Below are 17651 nucleotides of genomic sequence, written 5' to 3'. Positions count from 1 at the left end.
CTGCTGTGACACTCGGACATTCAGCGCAGTGGGATGTAGGTTGAAGATATAAAGTACCGTACCTGCTGTTAATGTCATTGACAAGTTTAAAACTAACGACAGAGATTCTGTACCGTAATAACCTTTTAGCGTTAGCGCTTGTCGTCATGGTAACGGAGTTAGTGTCTCCCTCCGCTCTCGCTGCCTCTCTCTTTCCCTCATTCATTCAGTTCTCCTCTCTGTGTTTGTTATCACTCTGCCCCTCCTTCTGTCTTTTCCACTCACCGTCAGGCAGAAAGAAGGGCTTTTGTTGCAGCCTGAAAAGCCCCTCTGTGTGTGTATATTTGTGTGTGTGTGTGTGTGTGTGTGTGTGTGTGTGTGTGTGTGTGTGTGCGCGCGCGCGCGTGTTGTTGCGTATGTGCGTGTGCATTCTGGTGGGAAACCCTTCGTGCCCCATGGATCAAGGCTCTCAGGTGGAAGAGTAGAATTTCACGTCTAATTTTCACTCCTGAACACGACAATGAGTCGGCTCTCTTTGCCCCATTTACAACTCTGTTATGCCATTAGGGAGACGTTTGTCCTGCCAGATTGTTTATACATCATTAGAATAATATTACACGTTATGAGGCTCATTTTTCATCATGAATGGGATGTCTTCAGGGTTCTGGGGATATTACACCGTATATTTGACTGCATGTGTGCGCCTCGTTTTTCTATTTGATTCACAGTGTCCTCTTTATCGGCATTACTTCTTGATGTTGTAATCAACACACCTCTGTTGTTTTAGTGTGTTTCACAGTTGATAAGGAGGGAGGAAATTACTGTTATTATCCCGCTCCTCTCCTGACACACACAAAAAGAGTCTAAAACCCACACTAACGCTTTCCACTGAAGGTGCCAACAACTCACCTGATTAGTGTCTTTTGGAGCCAACATTGCTTCTGTGGTAATGCTTTCAAAGATTATGTAGAATACTGTCTGTTACATCCAGTGGTGGAATGTAGCTAAATACATTTACTCAAGCACTGTACTAGACCAGCTCTTCACTCTGCCTTGGAGTGTAACAGATACAAGTGCTTTTGATTTCAGACGTGGTAGGACAGCAAGTCAAAACAACCAGCTCTGATCAAGTACACCCCGGCCTTTAATCCCCCCTCAACAAACAGATGCATGGATCACAATTGAAATCACAATCCGGTGTGTTGCCAAGTAGGCTTTCATACACAAGGAATTTGCTTGGGGGTATTGGTGCATAACATAAACATAGTGAGAGAAAATGAAACTAAAAATAAAAGCAAGGGTTGTAAAAAATCAAGAAATATAAATATAGAATAGAATAAAGTTTAAATAAAAAATATCAAATAATATAATTAAAGAATATGCACAATATATCAGAATAAAAATGAAAGAGCTGTGCATCTGGCTTAAAGCCCCGAAGGCAAACTTCTCCCAACAGCCACAAAACATGTATAATGTCATTGACAAAACTATTGCGTTTTGCTAGTGACCCATCCATCCATCCATCCATCCATCCATTTTCAACCACTTATCCAAAGTCCGTTCACGGGGGCAGCAGGCCAAGCAAAGCATTTCAGACATCCCTCTCCCTATTAACGCTTTCCAGCTCTTCCTGGGGGACCCTGAGGTGTTCCCAGGCCCGGCGCGATGTGTAATCTCTCCAGCGTGTTCTGGGTCTGCCCTGGGGCCTCCTAACAGTGGGACATGCCCTGAACATCTCTAACAAGAGGCGCCCAGGAGGCATCCTGATCAGATGCCCGAACCACCTCAACTGACCCCTTTCAACGCAAAGGAGCAGTGGCTCTATTCCGAGCTCCCTCCGGATGTCTGAGCTCCTTACCCTATCTCTAAGGCTGAGCCCAGCCACCCTTCAGAGGAAACTCATTTCGGCCGCTTGTATCCATGACCTCATTCTTTTGGTCTGTACCCAGAGCTCATGACCATAGGTGAGGGTTGGGACGTAGATGGACCAGTAAATGGAATGCTTCGCCTTCTGGCTCAACTCTCTCTTCACCATGATGTTGCTGCACCACTGCAGATGCTGCGCCAAGCTGCCAATCCATCTCATGCTCCATTCTACCATTCTTGAACAAGACCTTAAGATACTTTAACTCCCTCGCTTGGGGCAGTAACTCACTCCCAGCCTGGAGGGTGCAATCCCATTATTAGCTTTAGCATGTTTACACCACAAGAAGTTAGCTGAGTAAGATGCCCAGCCAGGCAGATATGTTGTGTTTTATCTCGTAACAGCATTGTTTATGTGTGGCCTATGCTTTGTCCCGTATTTTCCCTGAAATATTTCCAAACTGCTGATTAGTCCCAAGTAAATAACATCATCCTCATCATCTTTCTCTTGGCTGTTTCCCATCATCCGCCTGGAGCTGTTTGATGGTGATGGAGAACTTCAAAATAAAGGCTTAATCAAACGACGATGATATGGATAGATACTTGCATTTTGCATAGATGATAGTGGATTGTTGATCACTGAATCGATGTATTGATTCAGATCTCCTAGCATGAATATGATTGGATGTTAGTCAGCTGGTAGTCGAGCAGCTGATGACTTCACTGCTCTGCCTGAATTGAAGCTTTGCTCCACTTATTATTTATGCAACTGTCTTCGCCATCAGTTGACATTATGAATAAATCTGCAGTTTAATCAGTGGACCTGTAATTTCGGCTCTGACTCTATGCTGATGGTCTCTTGTTGCTTTGTAAACTTCCATATTAAAGTACTAATTGCACCTTTATTTTACAGCTCGCAGCTGCTGCTAATTAGCAGTCAGACTAATATGACCCACCTTTGTGGCAGTGTTTTTGATTGTGAATGAGTTATTTCAGAGTGACAGTACTTTTAATTATTTTTTGTATAGAAAATTATGTAAGGTTTCCATTTGGGGTTAAAATGTGCTAAACAGGAGATGCCAAACAATCTATACGATAACAGAAAATCAGAATCAATTCAGCGTGCCTTTCTGGGACTTGATTACATTATCGTGCAGTACAGTCCATCCATCTGCTACTCCCGCAGGGTGAATTAAACTCACAAGAATTATTTGCCTTTGACCAATCTGGTGTGTGTATGTGTGTGTTACTGTGTACATATTTGCCAACCTTGGCTTCATAATCGCCTTTCGCTAAAGAGCCGAACGAGGAAGGGATTTAGGTGTGTATAGGATGATTAGTGTGGTTTGACTGACAACGCGGTTAAGTAGTCAGAGGATTGGCCTGTTGACAGTTGGACAAAAGAACCCAACGCAGGCCACAGAGAGCATACATATATGTAAACACACATGCACAGATATTCTACAGCCCTCAGAGAGAAGATACACTCGTATATGCATCTCCTTGTCTCTTTTATATCTGCAAGGCAGAAAATATACTCCTTCTCCTCACTAGCTTAGAGGCATTACACATACGCTTCTATTGTCATATGTAAAAATGTGCAAACACACACGTCCCTCCCTGTACATGCGATACACACACAACCTGCTCAGGCTGTCAGCAAACAATAAGAAAGGAAGGAAAGATAACAACTCTCTTCTCGCTCACCGTCTCATTTTGTAGCACAAACACACCGCTCGATAGATCAGATGTCGTCAAGAGAGAGGAGCTTATTCTGTAAATGAAGTTTTCAGCATGCAGGGGGGGAACTCTGCTGTCAAGGCACTGAAAAATAAGACTAAATGCGGCAAGATCACACTGTGTGGAGACGCGACAGGTTTGTCATTAAAGCAGAAGAAAGTGATGCGTAAATTGGGAGAGCAGATAAAGATAGCACACTCTTTCAGCCGGACGCATGCTGTGTGGAGAAAGGGGAGAGAGTGGGGAAGAAAGCGATGAGAATGTGGAACAGATACATTTAACTGAGCCTTCAGCGGCTCGGTCTCCACGTGAAGGGAGAAGTCTGTCACTGAAATGTGGTAAATTGTGTTGTAAAAGACATGGGACACATGAGTTAGAACGGAGTGGGAATTTGACAACAAGACAGAACTGTACATTTTAATAAGAAGAGCCTGTATCTACACGCAGGTGTCAGTTTATTGAGTTCACCACGCTAAAACTAATGCTGTGCAAGAGGTGTCTCTAATATTTAGTCTCACTGATATAAATGGGGAGGAAGAGATATTAGAAATACCTCTTAGTAAAACAGTAATTTGCCATTGCACATATCACTAAAAAAGTTGAATTAACTTAGTTTAACAACTTTATAAACATTATATCACCAAAACATTATAATGTGAACGTTACATTCTGCATTATTGTAATAAACATTATACCATTTATGAAGAACAGATGTGTTGTTTTATCATTAGTTTTACCTCAGTGAACCTAATAAACTTGCAACTGTGAGAGAAAATTCCTTCTGAGCTGCAGGGACATAAGAGTGTCATCATAATTACAGTAATTTGTAATAAATCGATGATCTAAGTATTTTCTACAGTCGAAGGAAAATGTAGTAAACTTGTAATATGGCTGGCCAGAAATTCATTTAGTTAATTTCTTCAACATTTATTTATTCACTTTCAGTGGAAATGTATCACATTACGTTATTGTTTTTACAGAATTCTGTGTTTTCTGTGCATATACTGTATGTATGTGTACATTATATTATGCAAGGGTTTAGGGTTTTTCAACATGGTGGGAGACACCTATTAAAGCAAAAAAAAACAACCCAACAACAAAAAAACAGCAGAATTTGAAAGTACTTCCTCCCTCTTCCAACAGCAGCGCTGGGTCTGACCTGTGTCTAACCTGTGTCTAACCTGTGTAATTGCAGACACATAAAGTTTGCTGATTTGGCGGGGAGCCGGGCTGTCTGGTCCCCTCTGAGCTGGCGTTTGTGCTGGCTGGACTGGGGTCGCTGCTGCTGCTGACTGTGGGTCAAGCTGCTGCATGCTCTCCTCCCAGTGAGGTGTTCTGTAACGGCGGGGAGCGAGGCAGGGGATACGCTGTGATTGGAGGCTTTAGCTAATATTAGCTACATACTGTGAACTTGAAGTTATGGCTTTAGCTCCGGTTGTCAGACGGGTAGTCTGTTACCAACATTTTCTGTCTATCTCTGAAACGCTTTGCTGATACTGACACATGTATTGTTTCATTTATTGTCAGACATTCCTTTAGACTCTCTTTTTCGGGGTTGCTTTGCTGTGTGCTGGAGTAGCAACTTTCTCGGCAGGATTCTCCAGCATTGGATCAGGCTTTCACCAAAGAGATCTGCATTTGTAGAACAGCCTATAGGAACACCTCTCACTGAAATGATCTGTGATTGGCCATAGTCTCCTATCATGACTTAGATTTTCTAAAGCAGTGGTTCTCAAATGGTCTCAATTCAGATATGCTGTGGGTTTTTGTGATAACCACACATTATTATGGCAATATTCAACTGGGCCTATACAAAAAGCTCTGAATGAATGTTTAATGGACTGTATCAGTATGTTGTGCACTAGGCTTGTCACGATACCAGAATTTCAGTAGTCAATACTGATACCAGTGAATTTCCACAGTTCTCGATACTCATTTGATACCATGATAAAAATCAAAAAACAGAACTCATGTATTTCTAAATTCACTACTTTATTAAAATTGTTTCAAACTTTGAATTTACGGATATGGTGACAGACAATTAGTCCAATAATAATTGCTTAAAACGCAATGTTAAGTAACGTTAAAGCGGTATCGTTAACGTCACATAACGTTAGCCATCTGTTACAGGGTAAGTTATAACGTAAGGTAGCGAATACTAGTAGCTGCCCCTATAAACGTAGTAAGCTGGCTCTCAAACCCAAATAATGTAACGTATATTTCAGGATAAGTATAACATAACACAAGTGATGGTAAACTGAAACTCACTCACCTTCAATTCTTTAAACAAGTCAGGGTGTCTGTCTTTTAAGTGTTTAGCCAGGTTTGAAGTGTTTCCTCCTTTGGTCTGGAAACTTCGGAGGCACCGTTTGCACACTGGTCTTTGCGAGTTTATAATTATTCCGCTTTCATCTGCCTCAAATGCAAAATGTCTCCACACACGACTCCTACTACCTGATTTTTCAACAAGCCGAGGTGTTGTGGCTCCAGTAGCACTTGTAGAAGCCATTGTTTCTAGCAGAGACGATGGAGAACAGGTGTTCTTCTTCTTCTTCTTCTTCAGTGTTTGTCCTCGGCACAGACTGACGTGCGTATACTGCCCCCCTGAGTTCCGTCAGGAATCGACACAGCCCACTGAGGGCAAAGTTGTATCCGGTACTTGCTGTACCAAAAAAAACAAAACAGGTACTGACGTTTTTTTTGCGTGTTGGCATCGACTTGGTACCAAAGTATCAGTTCTCATGACAACCCTATTGTGCACACTCATTTCCTAATGAAGAGGCAAACTCTAGCTAAAACAAATTAATTTAATTGTATACCCCAGCTTTAATGAAGGCATGGCAAAAAGGGGAGGGGTTTAAAGATGTGATTGAGCCAGCCCAGTGTCAGTGGGCCGATCTACCTGTTTTATGGGCCGATCAGACAAAACAACAACAACAACAAAAAAAACGGTCCACCAGGAGAGTGTCTGATCTGCCAGATGGTCAGTCCAGCCCTGCATGTAACATAATGCATTAATCATATTGAGTGACCCTGCCCTTCTAATACAGGCCAGCACTTGGCACTGAAGTCATAAGACATCAGAAAACGTATATCATCCCTAAAAGTAAGGAGTAGAGACGGTTATTAAAGGATATGCATTCATGAAGTCCACAATATGCATTTAAGGTCATACTGCTACTTACATAAAAGTCTGTGATTCAGTCTAATTTTTACCTCATTGTAATGACTTATTACTTATACTTACTTATGCATTAGACGTTTGAAATTCTGATGTGCTCTTTAACTGATATTTTTCTCATCCACTCATTGTTAACACAGGGACAATGAAAAATGGAAGGATTTGTTCATGAGTTTTTTTATTAGCTAACAATTAAGGATTAAAATATTCTATCTATTTATCTTCCAGGTTGTCTATACCAGAATCAGGAGTGCCGGCTGGTGATCCACTATGAACAGGGCTTCTCTGTGCTGGCTGACCCCAGACTGGGAGACGGGGAGAGCTGGGAGGAGAGAGGCGCTCAGACACCCACCAGGCCCCGAGTGCTCCTTTCCTACCCCTACGAAAAACTAAAGATGTCCTCAGACGACGGAGTTCGCATGCTCTTCCTTGACTTTGGAGGGAAGGAGGGGGAGATTGTGAGTGTTTTATTTGTTTTTTTCCGACACAAAGAAATGTGACAAGATGTGCTATGATAGGAACTCTGTTGTCCTTCGTGTTCATGGTCCACTGAAACTCTGTTTTGTTCTGCATATAAATAGTCAAACACACAGCTAGAAAACCATCACAGAAAAGGCTGATTTACCATTTTTTGCCCCAGTAGTTGCTTCAATAGACAAGAATGCAAAGCTGCATTTTGCAAATGTACCAGATTGTTACTTTTAAAAAAATTGAATTCAAACAGTTCTAGACTAACGTAATTTGTTTGAATTTGAACCCATGTAGCCTCATCCAAAACTACTGTAATTAAAACAGACATGTTTCCATCATTCATGGTCTATTTGGCCAAATCCAAAATGCTTCCACACATTACCTGTTAGATGGTTTGGTATGGTCACCCTTTTAGCATGGCTTGCTAGTTTTCTTTATTTGCTTTAGTCTAGTAAGGAGGACAGCCTAATTTACTGACAGAGAAACAGGGTGCAACTGGTCAGACAGATGGTGCATTTAGGGAACAACCCCTGCTGGAGTATAAGGCTTATAGTCTCAGAATTTTTGATTTGAACATATTATTACAGATGAATATTTATTTGTTTGCCCAGCCTGGTCACCAGAACAATGTTCAGGGTGTACATTTCTGCAAATCAGGAATACGTTACATTTGCACGTATCATACCAGCATTTCTAAAGTGATGTAATATGTTTGAGGGGTATGTACTGTATTTTGTCACACCTTCATTGCAATATACAAGATGACTTCATGATATGGAGATGGAGGGGATGGTGGATGGCATGTCTCCCTGGTGAGACACCTGCCAAGCTGCAGACCACTGTCCCAGACAAACAAACAAACAACAACACTGTCATTAATCACGTTTGAGCCACCAAACTTGGGTGTTTTTTGGGGGGGTTTTTTTAGATATTTGGGGGACTATTTGCCTTTATTCTATAGGACAGCTATAGTGTTAGGGGAGAAGAGAGAGGGGGAATGACATGCAACAAAGGGCTGTTTTAAGCCAAACATGATCTTATCCAGCCATAACCAGCTGTTTTTTGCACATATGTAAGTGCACCTTCACCACATTGTTGTTGAGAAACATAAAGCTTCAACATATCTGCTACATAATAACATACATATGTATCTGTGGTTTGCAGAAATGTTCAATGCAAACATTTGTTGTAGTGATTGGGTTTGTTGCAAAATTTATACTTTGAATTTTGAATTAAAAGCTTTTTAATCTTCTCCAACCTACAAGACAAAACATTTTGTACTAATTGTAATAATTATACTCAGTAATATCCCGTTCCAAGTGAAGCTGTGTTAAATGTACTTCTTTAAGCCTAAATATTAATAGTAATAACTGTGCTTTTTAGTTTTTGCTTTTCAAGTCACACTGTTAGAAAAGAAAATGAAACATCAAGCTTACTCTGCTGTGGTCGTGTACAACTCAGTACAATAAATAGAACAAGTTCATACCCACTCTCAGGGGTTTTCAGGAGGCCTTCTGGGAAATGAAGCCAAACACAAACAGGAGCACAAGTACACGAGACAGGCAGAGGGAAAGTGGTACAGCAGAAAGTAAATTACAGCACTTCATCATAAAACAACTCCTGAAATAAAGGGAACTTCACACATATGCAGGTCTTACCAGGTAAGAGCGCTGGAGAGGAGAGTTTTCTTTAAAAATAGCCTGCCACTTACTGTAAGAGTTTTAATCTGTTTACACCGCTCACTCAACAGCTCTCTGTGTGAACGTCCAGGTGTTTAAGGGGCCACTGTCAGAAGTTAGATGTGTGTACCTGAAAACAACCAAGTACTACCAGTCTCACTACCCAGTGTATTTATTACTACTGTTGAAAAGTTTTTAGCTTTTTGGAAGTGATTTGACAATACTGATATGAATATTAATGTTGGTATCAGGAGGATTAGCTCTAGTAGCCCCCTCCCTTAGCACCAACTGTTTTACCCAAAAACACAACACTGATGTTTCATCATTCATAAAGCCACAGCACTGTGAGTTACCATGTGCTGGAAAATAAAGTGACAGTGAAAACTAAAATATTTACTCTCTAGGCTTATGGGAATTACAAATTGGAAACTGAGTGGTTTTGTATCGATGCCTCGTACTCTCTGTACAACAGTCCACGCACAGCTCCGTATAAAACTTCTGTCAGATACACTCGTGTTTCACGGCTCAGATTATGCTGAAGGCAAATAAGCAAAGACTTTAGAGCTTTGATTCAAAACCCTCTGTTGGCTAACTTAGCAGAACAGATTTTAGTGTCTGTAGCATTTCTGAATCCCAACACAGTCATAGACGAGGCTTTATAAAAATCCCAAGGCACTTGTGGATGTGGCTGATGGCTCATTAACTAACATTTGAAAGTGGAATCAGCTGGGCTTTTTTTTTCAAAGTGTTGACTATACTGTCATTAGTTGGCAGGGACTATGTATGTCTAATTTTGTCACAGTAATTGACCGTTCAACTCCCTCGTACAGAAAATGTGTTATAGAGCGGATTGTGGATTTGAAAACATTATATACACGTCCCCACTGTGATTGATCAGCAAGGCAAAAAAAAATAAAAATAAGACTAAGAGTCAGTGCTGTAGCTGAAGCATAGTGGTGTTTGTGCTGGATGCTAACTAAATGCCTGAGTTGGCATGCGTATAATGACAATGCTGCAACATACTGTTGTTTAGCAATTACGGTGTTTACTATTTTCACAATCATAGTTTAGCATGTTGGTATGCTAATATTTGCTCATTACCACTAAATATAAAGTACAGCTGAGGTTGACACTATTGCCATTTTAGCAAGTATTTGGTTGTAAACCAAAGTATGCTGTTGGACGAATTTAAATTTAAAGGATGAAAAGTTGAGAGATCACCAAAGTTCATTCTGAGGGTTTTATTATGGTAATCCACCCAGTAGTTGTCAATACATTTCACTTGATATCTGTTAGGCACTGTACGTTATTTATCAGAGTGGGGTGACCAGTGGTCTTTACCCGGAGCCTCCCTGAGTGACTGAGGGGGGAAGCATGACCCTCCCTTCAACATAAATAACCAGATTTTTGTAACTTCCCACCAAATGTACATATGGAGCTAACCATCAAACAGCACAGAGGGAGTTATCGCCAAAACAAACAGCTAATCACTTAAGCAAAATTCGAATCCTCCTTAAAAATCACATCATCACACAAGCTGTTTGTGCATTTCAACAGAATATGGGTGCAGGATAGCCACACGCAAAACCAACAAAATTTAACAAACCTACACACCCACACAAACACACACACACACACACACATCACACCATGCAGACAGTCAGCAATAGCAACATAATGACCATTTTTCTCAAATAAACTGAAACGTGCGGCAGCAGCAGCTAGAATATCAGTTACTTGGGACGTTGGCTGTTATTTGATTATAAAACTTACCCTGTGAAGATCAGAAGTTAAAAGTTAAAAACGAAATCATGAAGTTGGAAAAATAAGCCTTTTTCATCCATACAGAAGCGCAGAACTTAATTTTTGATACAGGATGTGGTTAGTGCAAATGGTTTGTCTTCATATTTTCAGTGTGACATAGAATGAAGTGATTTGAGCTTCAATTTGATTGCCTTTTTTGATGGAAGTGCTTGTCGCACATTTTGCGTTCAAAGAAATTTACAGGTCTGACAATAATTTTTGTTTTCATCAGGGCTGCCCCCTAATAGTCGACCAAATGTTAGTCAACCAGAAAGGTCATTAGTTGGCGAGATTTCATTGGTCACTTTCTTACAGGAACTATTAGGAATGAATGATGAAACTATTAGGAGCTGTGCCTTGTCAAAATAAATCAAAACCTATATGACTGGACCATGTGGGAATTTAATTTGAAAGGACAGATACAGGAAGTGGCCAGGCTCAGCAGTCACACAGGAGTCACGTTAATTTACAGGGCTGGTACCTGCAGTTATTACACAGGCTAGTTAATAACATGTCGGGCAGGAAAGTGTGGGATCATTTTGAGAAGGTGAAGGACAAACCCAAGGTGATATGTAAATGCTGCAGACAAACATCTGCCTATCATTTGTTGTACTGTTTAAACGCACTTGCAGGGTTTATGGTTCTGAGAGTATTTAAAATAAATACAAAATTTGCCTGTTTAAAGTTGAATGTCCCTCCCTTAAGCCAAATAAAAAACCATAACCTCTCTCCAGTGCTTAAAAAATTATTTGAAGTGCCTCCCCCGCTTGGCACAACCTCCTCCCTTCTCATAAATAACGAACAGTCCCTTTGCTGAACCATAAATTTCAGCCAGCTGGTGGTGTTTTGGAGGAAATGTCAGGAGATCACCAAGCCCAGTACAGTTCATCGTCTCTGAACTATGAACGTTAGTACAAAATCTTGTGCAAATCCATCAAGTAGATATTGAGATATTTCACTAAACAAAAACTTTGACCTGCTGATGATGCTAAATCAAAAGTCAGGGGATCGCAAAGGTCATTAGGATTCATCTTTGGGCCACCATGGACATCTGTACCAAACTTCGAGGCAATCCATCTAATAGTGGGAATACTTCAGTGTCGGACTAACAGACAGAGTGACTGACATTGGCACTACCAAAGCCACACTAAAAAACTTCCAACATCCTGAAAATCCGACTCTGTGGACACCCAAGACTTTTGTGGATCAGCACTGGTGTGTAGGTTTACTCATATTCATTGCACTGGGTTTGCTGGGGATGAGGTAGCCTCTTAAACCTCCTCAGTGTTCAGTATGACCGACTAAACAGTAGTCTAAGTGTGAATTTATAGGTTCAATGTCCCTATAGGCCTAAAGAACAGGATATGAGTCACAGTACCTCTGTTGATTCAGGCTATGAACAGAGCTTTGTTCACAGTGATGATGTTTGTGTGTGCTTAGCTCCAGCTAGGTCTGTCTAATCCTTGCCTCATGGGGAACTGTTGTCTGTGTAGTTAGTTTTGAATCTACCTTTATGATTTCATGTGCTTTACAGACTTTTTCTTTTCCCTCCCTCCCCTGCCTCTTCTCCTTTCTGTCATCCCTCCTGCTTTTATGAATCCTCACATCTTTTAATCATATTCTCTCCTCTTTACCCCTGTCATGTTTTGCATTATTCTGTCTCGTTCAACTTAATTCTGTAGTTTTGACTTTTATGCTTCCTCCTCCAGCAATTGGACCTCCATTCGTGCCCGAAGCCAATCGTCTTCATCCTCCACTCCTTTCTCTCTGCAAAGATCTCCCGCCTGGGTCTGGTGGCCTGACCTCTCTGAAAGGACATTTCATCTCCTTTGAAAACAGAAATCCAGCTTGTTTTTACACTTCTCTGCAGCCCGCATGCAGTAGTACATCACGTCAAACTCCTTTAGTCGGGGACCCAAGCTGAGTGAATGTAGCCTCTATCTGGAAATTGACCTTTTTGGGTCTTCAAGTTAAAGAAACACTGGAGAAACCATTTGAGGTTGGATTTGCTTTGAGTGAAATGACAGATTTTGGGGGACGGGTGGTGATGAACCCTTCCTTTAAGGGCTGCATGGGCTGAAGTGTTGATTGAAGAACCACAGAAGTAAAACAGGACTGGGCTAGAAGCAGAGAGATGACATTCGGACAGAGGAAGACAGATTGGGCATTGCTGTCACATCTGTGATTGGAAGGACTGGACACATGCAGCGTAGATGAGAAGAATTCACTTTTAATTCAATCAAAATGTAATGGCAAACTGCCTTCCATTTACCAATTATATAATTTATTTACCATTAGCTCTGAAAGGACATTCTGAATTTCACTCAGTCATTTTTCTTCACCAAACACTTGACACACTGTGGAAAAACTTCATGCATTTGTCTTTGTTAGCGTCCCCTGAAATGTCTTGTTAGTGGTGTCAGCATTCATCATTGGAACTCTGCAGGCACAATCACCCGCACAATTACCCAAAACATGACAGCTGACTCAAATTCAAAATGTCACAGTATTCTTTTAACAAGTTGCATGCTGTGACCGTGCCGTGGTCAAGGTATTTCAATGTTTGACTGATCTGACAGTGATCTGAAGTCAGTTCTGATGCTTTCAAATATCAAAAAACATTCAGTCACGATGAATTACAATATACTCAAGCATTCAGATTTCATTAATCACTCGTTTAAATTCCTGGTGCTGTTAGTCATTCAAAACCAGAAAAAAACAATATCCAACTCATGAACAACCCGAGCTTAATAGCTTGCAGCTGTGGCAATTTGAGGATCCAGGTGGCATTTACTGTTGTGTTTCTGATACATACAACTTTAGTGTCCACAGAAATACTTGTATTACATATGTACTGAAGTTTATGATAAGGATAAAGATGCATATGATTAATTTATCCCTGAGAGTACCATAACCAAATAATGAAGTAATATTCCGAATACTAAACACATTTTGAGCAGATACATAAAGCTACAGCCAGTAGCCGCTTAGCTTAGCTTAATGACCAACAACACAGGGAAACAGCCAGCTGGTTAAAGAGAAACTTTTTCTAACCATGACCCTATTTTCTGATGTTTTTGTGTCAAAGTGAGTAATGGAGAGAGAAGTTTTTGAAATTGGTTGAGTGTTGAGAGAGACCGCTGCACTGTAATCCCTATGGGCAATTTTATACCATGTCCATTAAAAGTTCTTGTTTTTGCCAGGCTCAGGTTGTTATTTGAAGTGTCTGACAACATTATGGAAAAGACCCTACCGAGAAATGTAATGTTTTTCCTTACATTTCACTGATCTGGTCTGTTTGTTAGTGTGTGTAACCAAGTCTTGCTCAAGGAGAAGTCTCATTCTGAAATCTCACAGACTTTTTCACATCGTCCAGATCAGTGAAATATGATGAATTCTTCCTGGCAGTCCTCTCTTGCTAACGTATCCACCGTTGCTTTTCCTGCAAGAAGTCACCTCTCCTGAGATTTCAGAATGAGACCTCTCCTCGAGCAAGACTTGGTCACAATAACAAACAGACCAGTGAAAGGTAAAGGGCAAAGGTAAAAAAATATTGAAGTTCGCCTTTCATTGAGGAGTTTCAGAAATGCTAGTGGGAAGATTTTGTTACTTGTGGACAGGTTGGCTGTTTCCCATGTTGGGCTAAGCTAACTAGCCTCGGACTATAGCCCCATATTTTTAACAGATAGACATGAAAGTGGTAGCATATATATCTTCTCATCCAACTCTCAGCAAAACAGTGAATGAGCGTACTTCCCCAAACTGTTAAACTGTTCTCCAAAGGGTCTGCAGTCTGATCAGACATGATGATACTGTTCGCTCCCAGTGGAAAAGGAACTGTTCATGATTATAAGCCGGATTTACTAGCTGAAATCCTTTGATACTCTTGTTGGAACTGATCCTGTTTTCCTGGTTATCTGACAACAGCAAACTTCTCTCTTGAGTACTTCTAATATTCACATTTCGAAAACTGAAACTCAATCAAACGGTGCCACAATCACCTCATCAAGTATCATTTGTCTTTCATTAAAGCAAGGTAGCCATGATTGGAGTCTTCAATCCTGCTTTAGTCCCGCAGCAGCCATGGCAGTGCGTGTGTGTCTGTGTGTCTGTGTGTGTTTGAAGGTGCATTGGTGCAGCCTGTATATGGGGACATTTCACTGGTATTGGCACTGACCTTATGAGGACGCCACTGACTTGTGAGGACATTGCCCATGTCCTCACAATTCAAACACTGTAGAAGCACTCGTAAAAAGTCGTAACAAGCGCCCTCACGCTTTTTCTTGGTATGTCCCCATATGTGTGTGTGTACTGCACTGTCTCTGCCATGGCTGGCTGCCAGGTCTTTCCTCGTGCCTTCAGATGACTGAGAAGAAGACATCTGAATTTTGAATGCGACAATGTGACTCCTATTATGGCTACTTTACTTTTGCTTATAAGTGCAGAAACCAGCAGTGATTTTGTCTTTGCTTTCTTCTTCATATCAGTCACACATTTCCTGTGATCATTCACACCAATGATTGTATATATAGATGGACAAAGCATCTCCACTTCCTCCAATATTGCAAAAATGAAGTATGGAGTATGGCTGCTGCTGTCTTGCACTGGTGACATCATTGGAGGCAGAGTCTGCCCAGTAGCGATGTCTGCAATGTTGAGGTCCCACCCACACACCTTTCTGACCAGTCAATCATGACACCACACCCCATGGCACCCCTAGCATGAAGAACTATCTAAAATGACAGAAACCATGTTTAGGAAAAATTAATTTGACATATTTTTAGTTGGGCCCATCTCCATCCGCTAACATGGAAGGGGTGGGGTTTCTGATCTGTAATGCAGCCAGCCAACAGGGAGCAATCGAGGTGTTTTGGCTTCACTTTGGAGGAGCTCGTCCATCTTTATATACAGTCTATGATTCACACACACACACTGTGAAGAGTGATTTACACATTGTAATCCCACCACTCTCTAGAAGAAATATCATCTGTTTTTTTGAAACGTAAAGATAGTGGCAGCATTGTAACACTTTTGTTCAGCCAAGGAGCCAGCACTTACTGATAACCTCAAGTGGAGAGAAGCTCTTTGAGTAAAGGCTGCTTTGATATGTAGAATACTCCGATGCCTTTGGCAGCTACTGTACTGTCACTCAGAATGATAAAGCCTAGTTTTTAACTCAAACGGTGCACATAAATCATGTATTTAACAAAAGCGACACGATGAGTTTGTTTTTTATTGTCTTCACTTGTTGTTTATTCATTTCTCATCAACAGAGGAAGCCCGGAAAAAAAACGTGGGCTTTGGAGAGTTTAAATTTCACTTCAATCATATTAAAATGTAAATTACATCTGCAATTTGTTTGCTAATGATGCTGGTTCTTAGTAGTCGGATATTAGACTATTCCCTTCTTCCATATTCAGAACTGAAATGAACCCTGCTGTAAACTCACATTCTCTGCAGTGCAGTATTTTATCTTGAGGACAGTTAGGATGAGAGGTGGTGTACTAATTTACTGAGTATTAGTGACAGGTTAGTTTGATTTGGGAAGTGTTTTATTGATCAGCTCAGCAGGAAGGATTCATGTGTCTTTAGCCAAAGAGCTTGGAAGTTATTGAGCTGTAGGCAGCACTTAACACAATCGTAACTCTTTGACATTGTTTACTTGGCTCCTAGGTAATGAGCTGGCATCCTTTCTCTTTTCCTCACACACAAACACACACACACACACACACACACACACACACACACACACACACACACACACACACACACAAACAGATGGATGGACACATTCATGTAATTGAGGGTAAAGAGTTTAGACCTCAAGCACAGCCATAACTCTTGACATTGCTGACTAGTTGACATTGTTTACTAGCAGATTCTTCCACCTTTTCCAGACCTCTTTGTATTTATCACCATTTCCCTTCTGCTCGGATCATTATTGGATCAACTCAGACTCTCAGTGGGGCACTAAACGTCTGCAGATAGCGATTGTTGCATCATGTGAAAGAAAAACACAAGAACTCTCTACAGGTCATCTTCCCCACTGAGACAGACAGAAAGATGTGTTTGAGCCAATCTAGGACCTAAAAAACACACACAAAGTGAGAAATTTTAACACACAAGCATGCACACTCACTAAAAGCCTGTGTTCTCATTGTCGAGAGAAAGAGAGTAAGAATGACAGAAGGCCGTATTGACTTAGACTGTCCGCTTTTCATTTTGAGGGGCTGGAACAGAGCCAGATCAATTAGCAATCAGCCATAAACTTTGTGTGTGTGAGAGACAGTGTGTGTGTGTTTGTGCTAATAAATGTCCAGAGTGATGTTCATGTGCACACAGTGGATACTTCAATGAAGTGCAAATACATTCCGCTAAGGTTTTTGTTTGTTTGTTTGTTTGTTTGTTTGTGTGTGAAAAGCAGCTCTGAATGAAAAGCTTTTTTCTTGGCTCAGTCTCTTGTTGCATTCCTCAGCTGTGGCAGGTCCTCACAGGTTCTTAACTGCTTCTGTGTGTGCGTGCGCGCACGTGTGTGTGTGTGTGTTTGTGTGGGTATGACTAAAGACTAGTTAACTGGGACAGCTTGTCTCAAATTGGGTAAACGCTGATTTTTGAGTCAGTGGTTAGGGTCAGGTGTTAGGATTTGGGTTTCAGTTGGGGTGCACTGGCCTGCTGACCTGGTGTGTGACATGGAAGGAGAGAAATGATGATGTGGAAAGGGGGTTCAGTCCCTAAACAAAGTTGTAGACCATCACCACAGAGGAAGAGGCATGTCCAGTTTTATTTTTGAGTGGGTGGTGGCTGTTTGATGGGGTGACTGAAGGGGCGGGGTCCTAGTCGAATCTGTGGTTTTGGTGGGGTTGATATTGGATGGTGATGTTGGGTTATGGTAGGGTTGTGGTGGCCTTCCGTCAAATGGGGAAAAATGCCATGTC

The 17651-nt window shown here is 41.2% G+C and overlaps 1 protein-coding gene across 1 annotated transcript in view; it reads left to right on the top strand.

Annotated features, from left to right (window-relative positions):
- sntb1 (syntrophin, basic 1) overlaps window positions 1-16778 on the top strand; it is a 61135-nt gene extending 44357 nt beyond the window's left edge. The window contains exons 7-8 of the mRNA XM_049583422.1: window positions 6992-7221; window positions 12426-16778. Of these exons, the coding sequence (XP_049439379.1) occupies window positions 6992-7221; window positions 12426-12518 (323 nt within the window). The 3' untranslated portion in view covers window positions 12519-16778. The remainder of the gene's footprint in view (window positions 1-6991; window positions 7222-12425) is intronic.
- Window positions 16779-17651: the final 873 nt, after the last annotated feature.

This window comes from Epinephelus fuscoguttatus, linkage group LG8 (genome assembly GCF_011397635.1).
Source record: "Epinephelus fuscoguttatus linkage group LG8, E.fuscoguttatus.final_Chr_v1".
Classification (NCBI taxonomy): domain Eukaryota; kingdom Metazoa; phylum Chordata; class Actinopteri; order Perciformes; family Serranidae; genus Epinephelus; species Epinephelus fuscoguttatus.
Note: the sequence above shows the minus strand (reverse complement) of the source record. Positions and strands in the feature narration are given on the sequence as shown.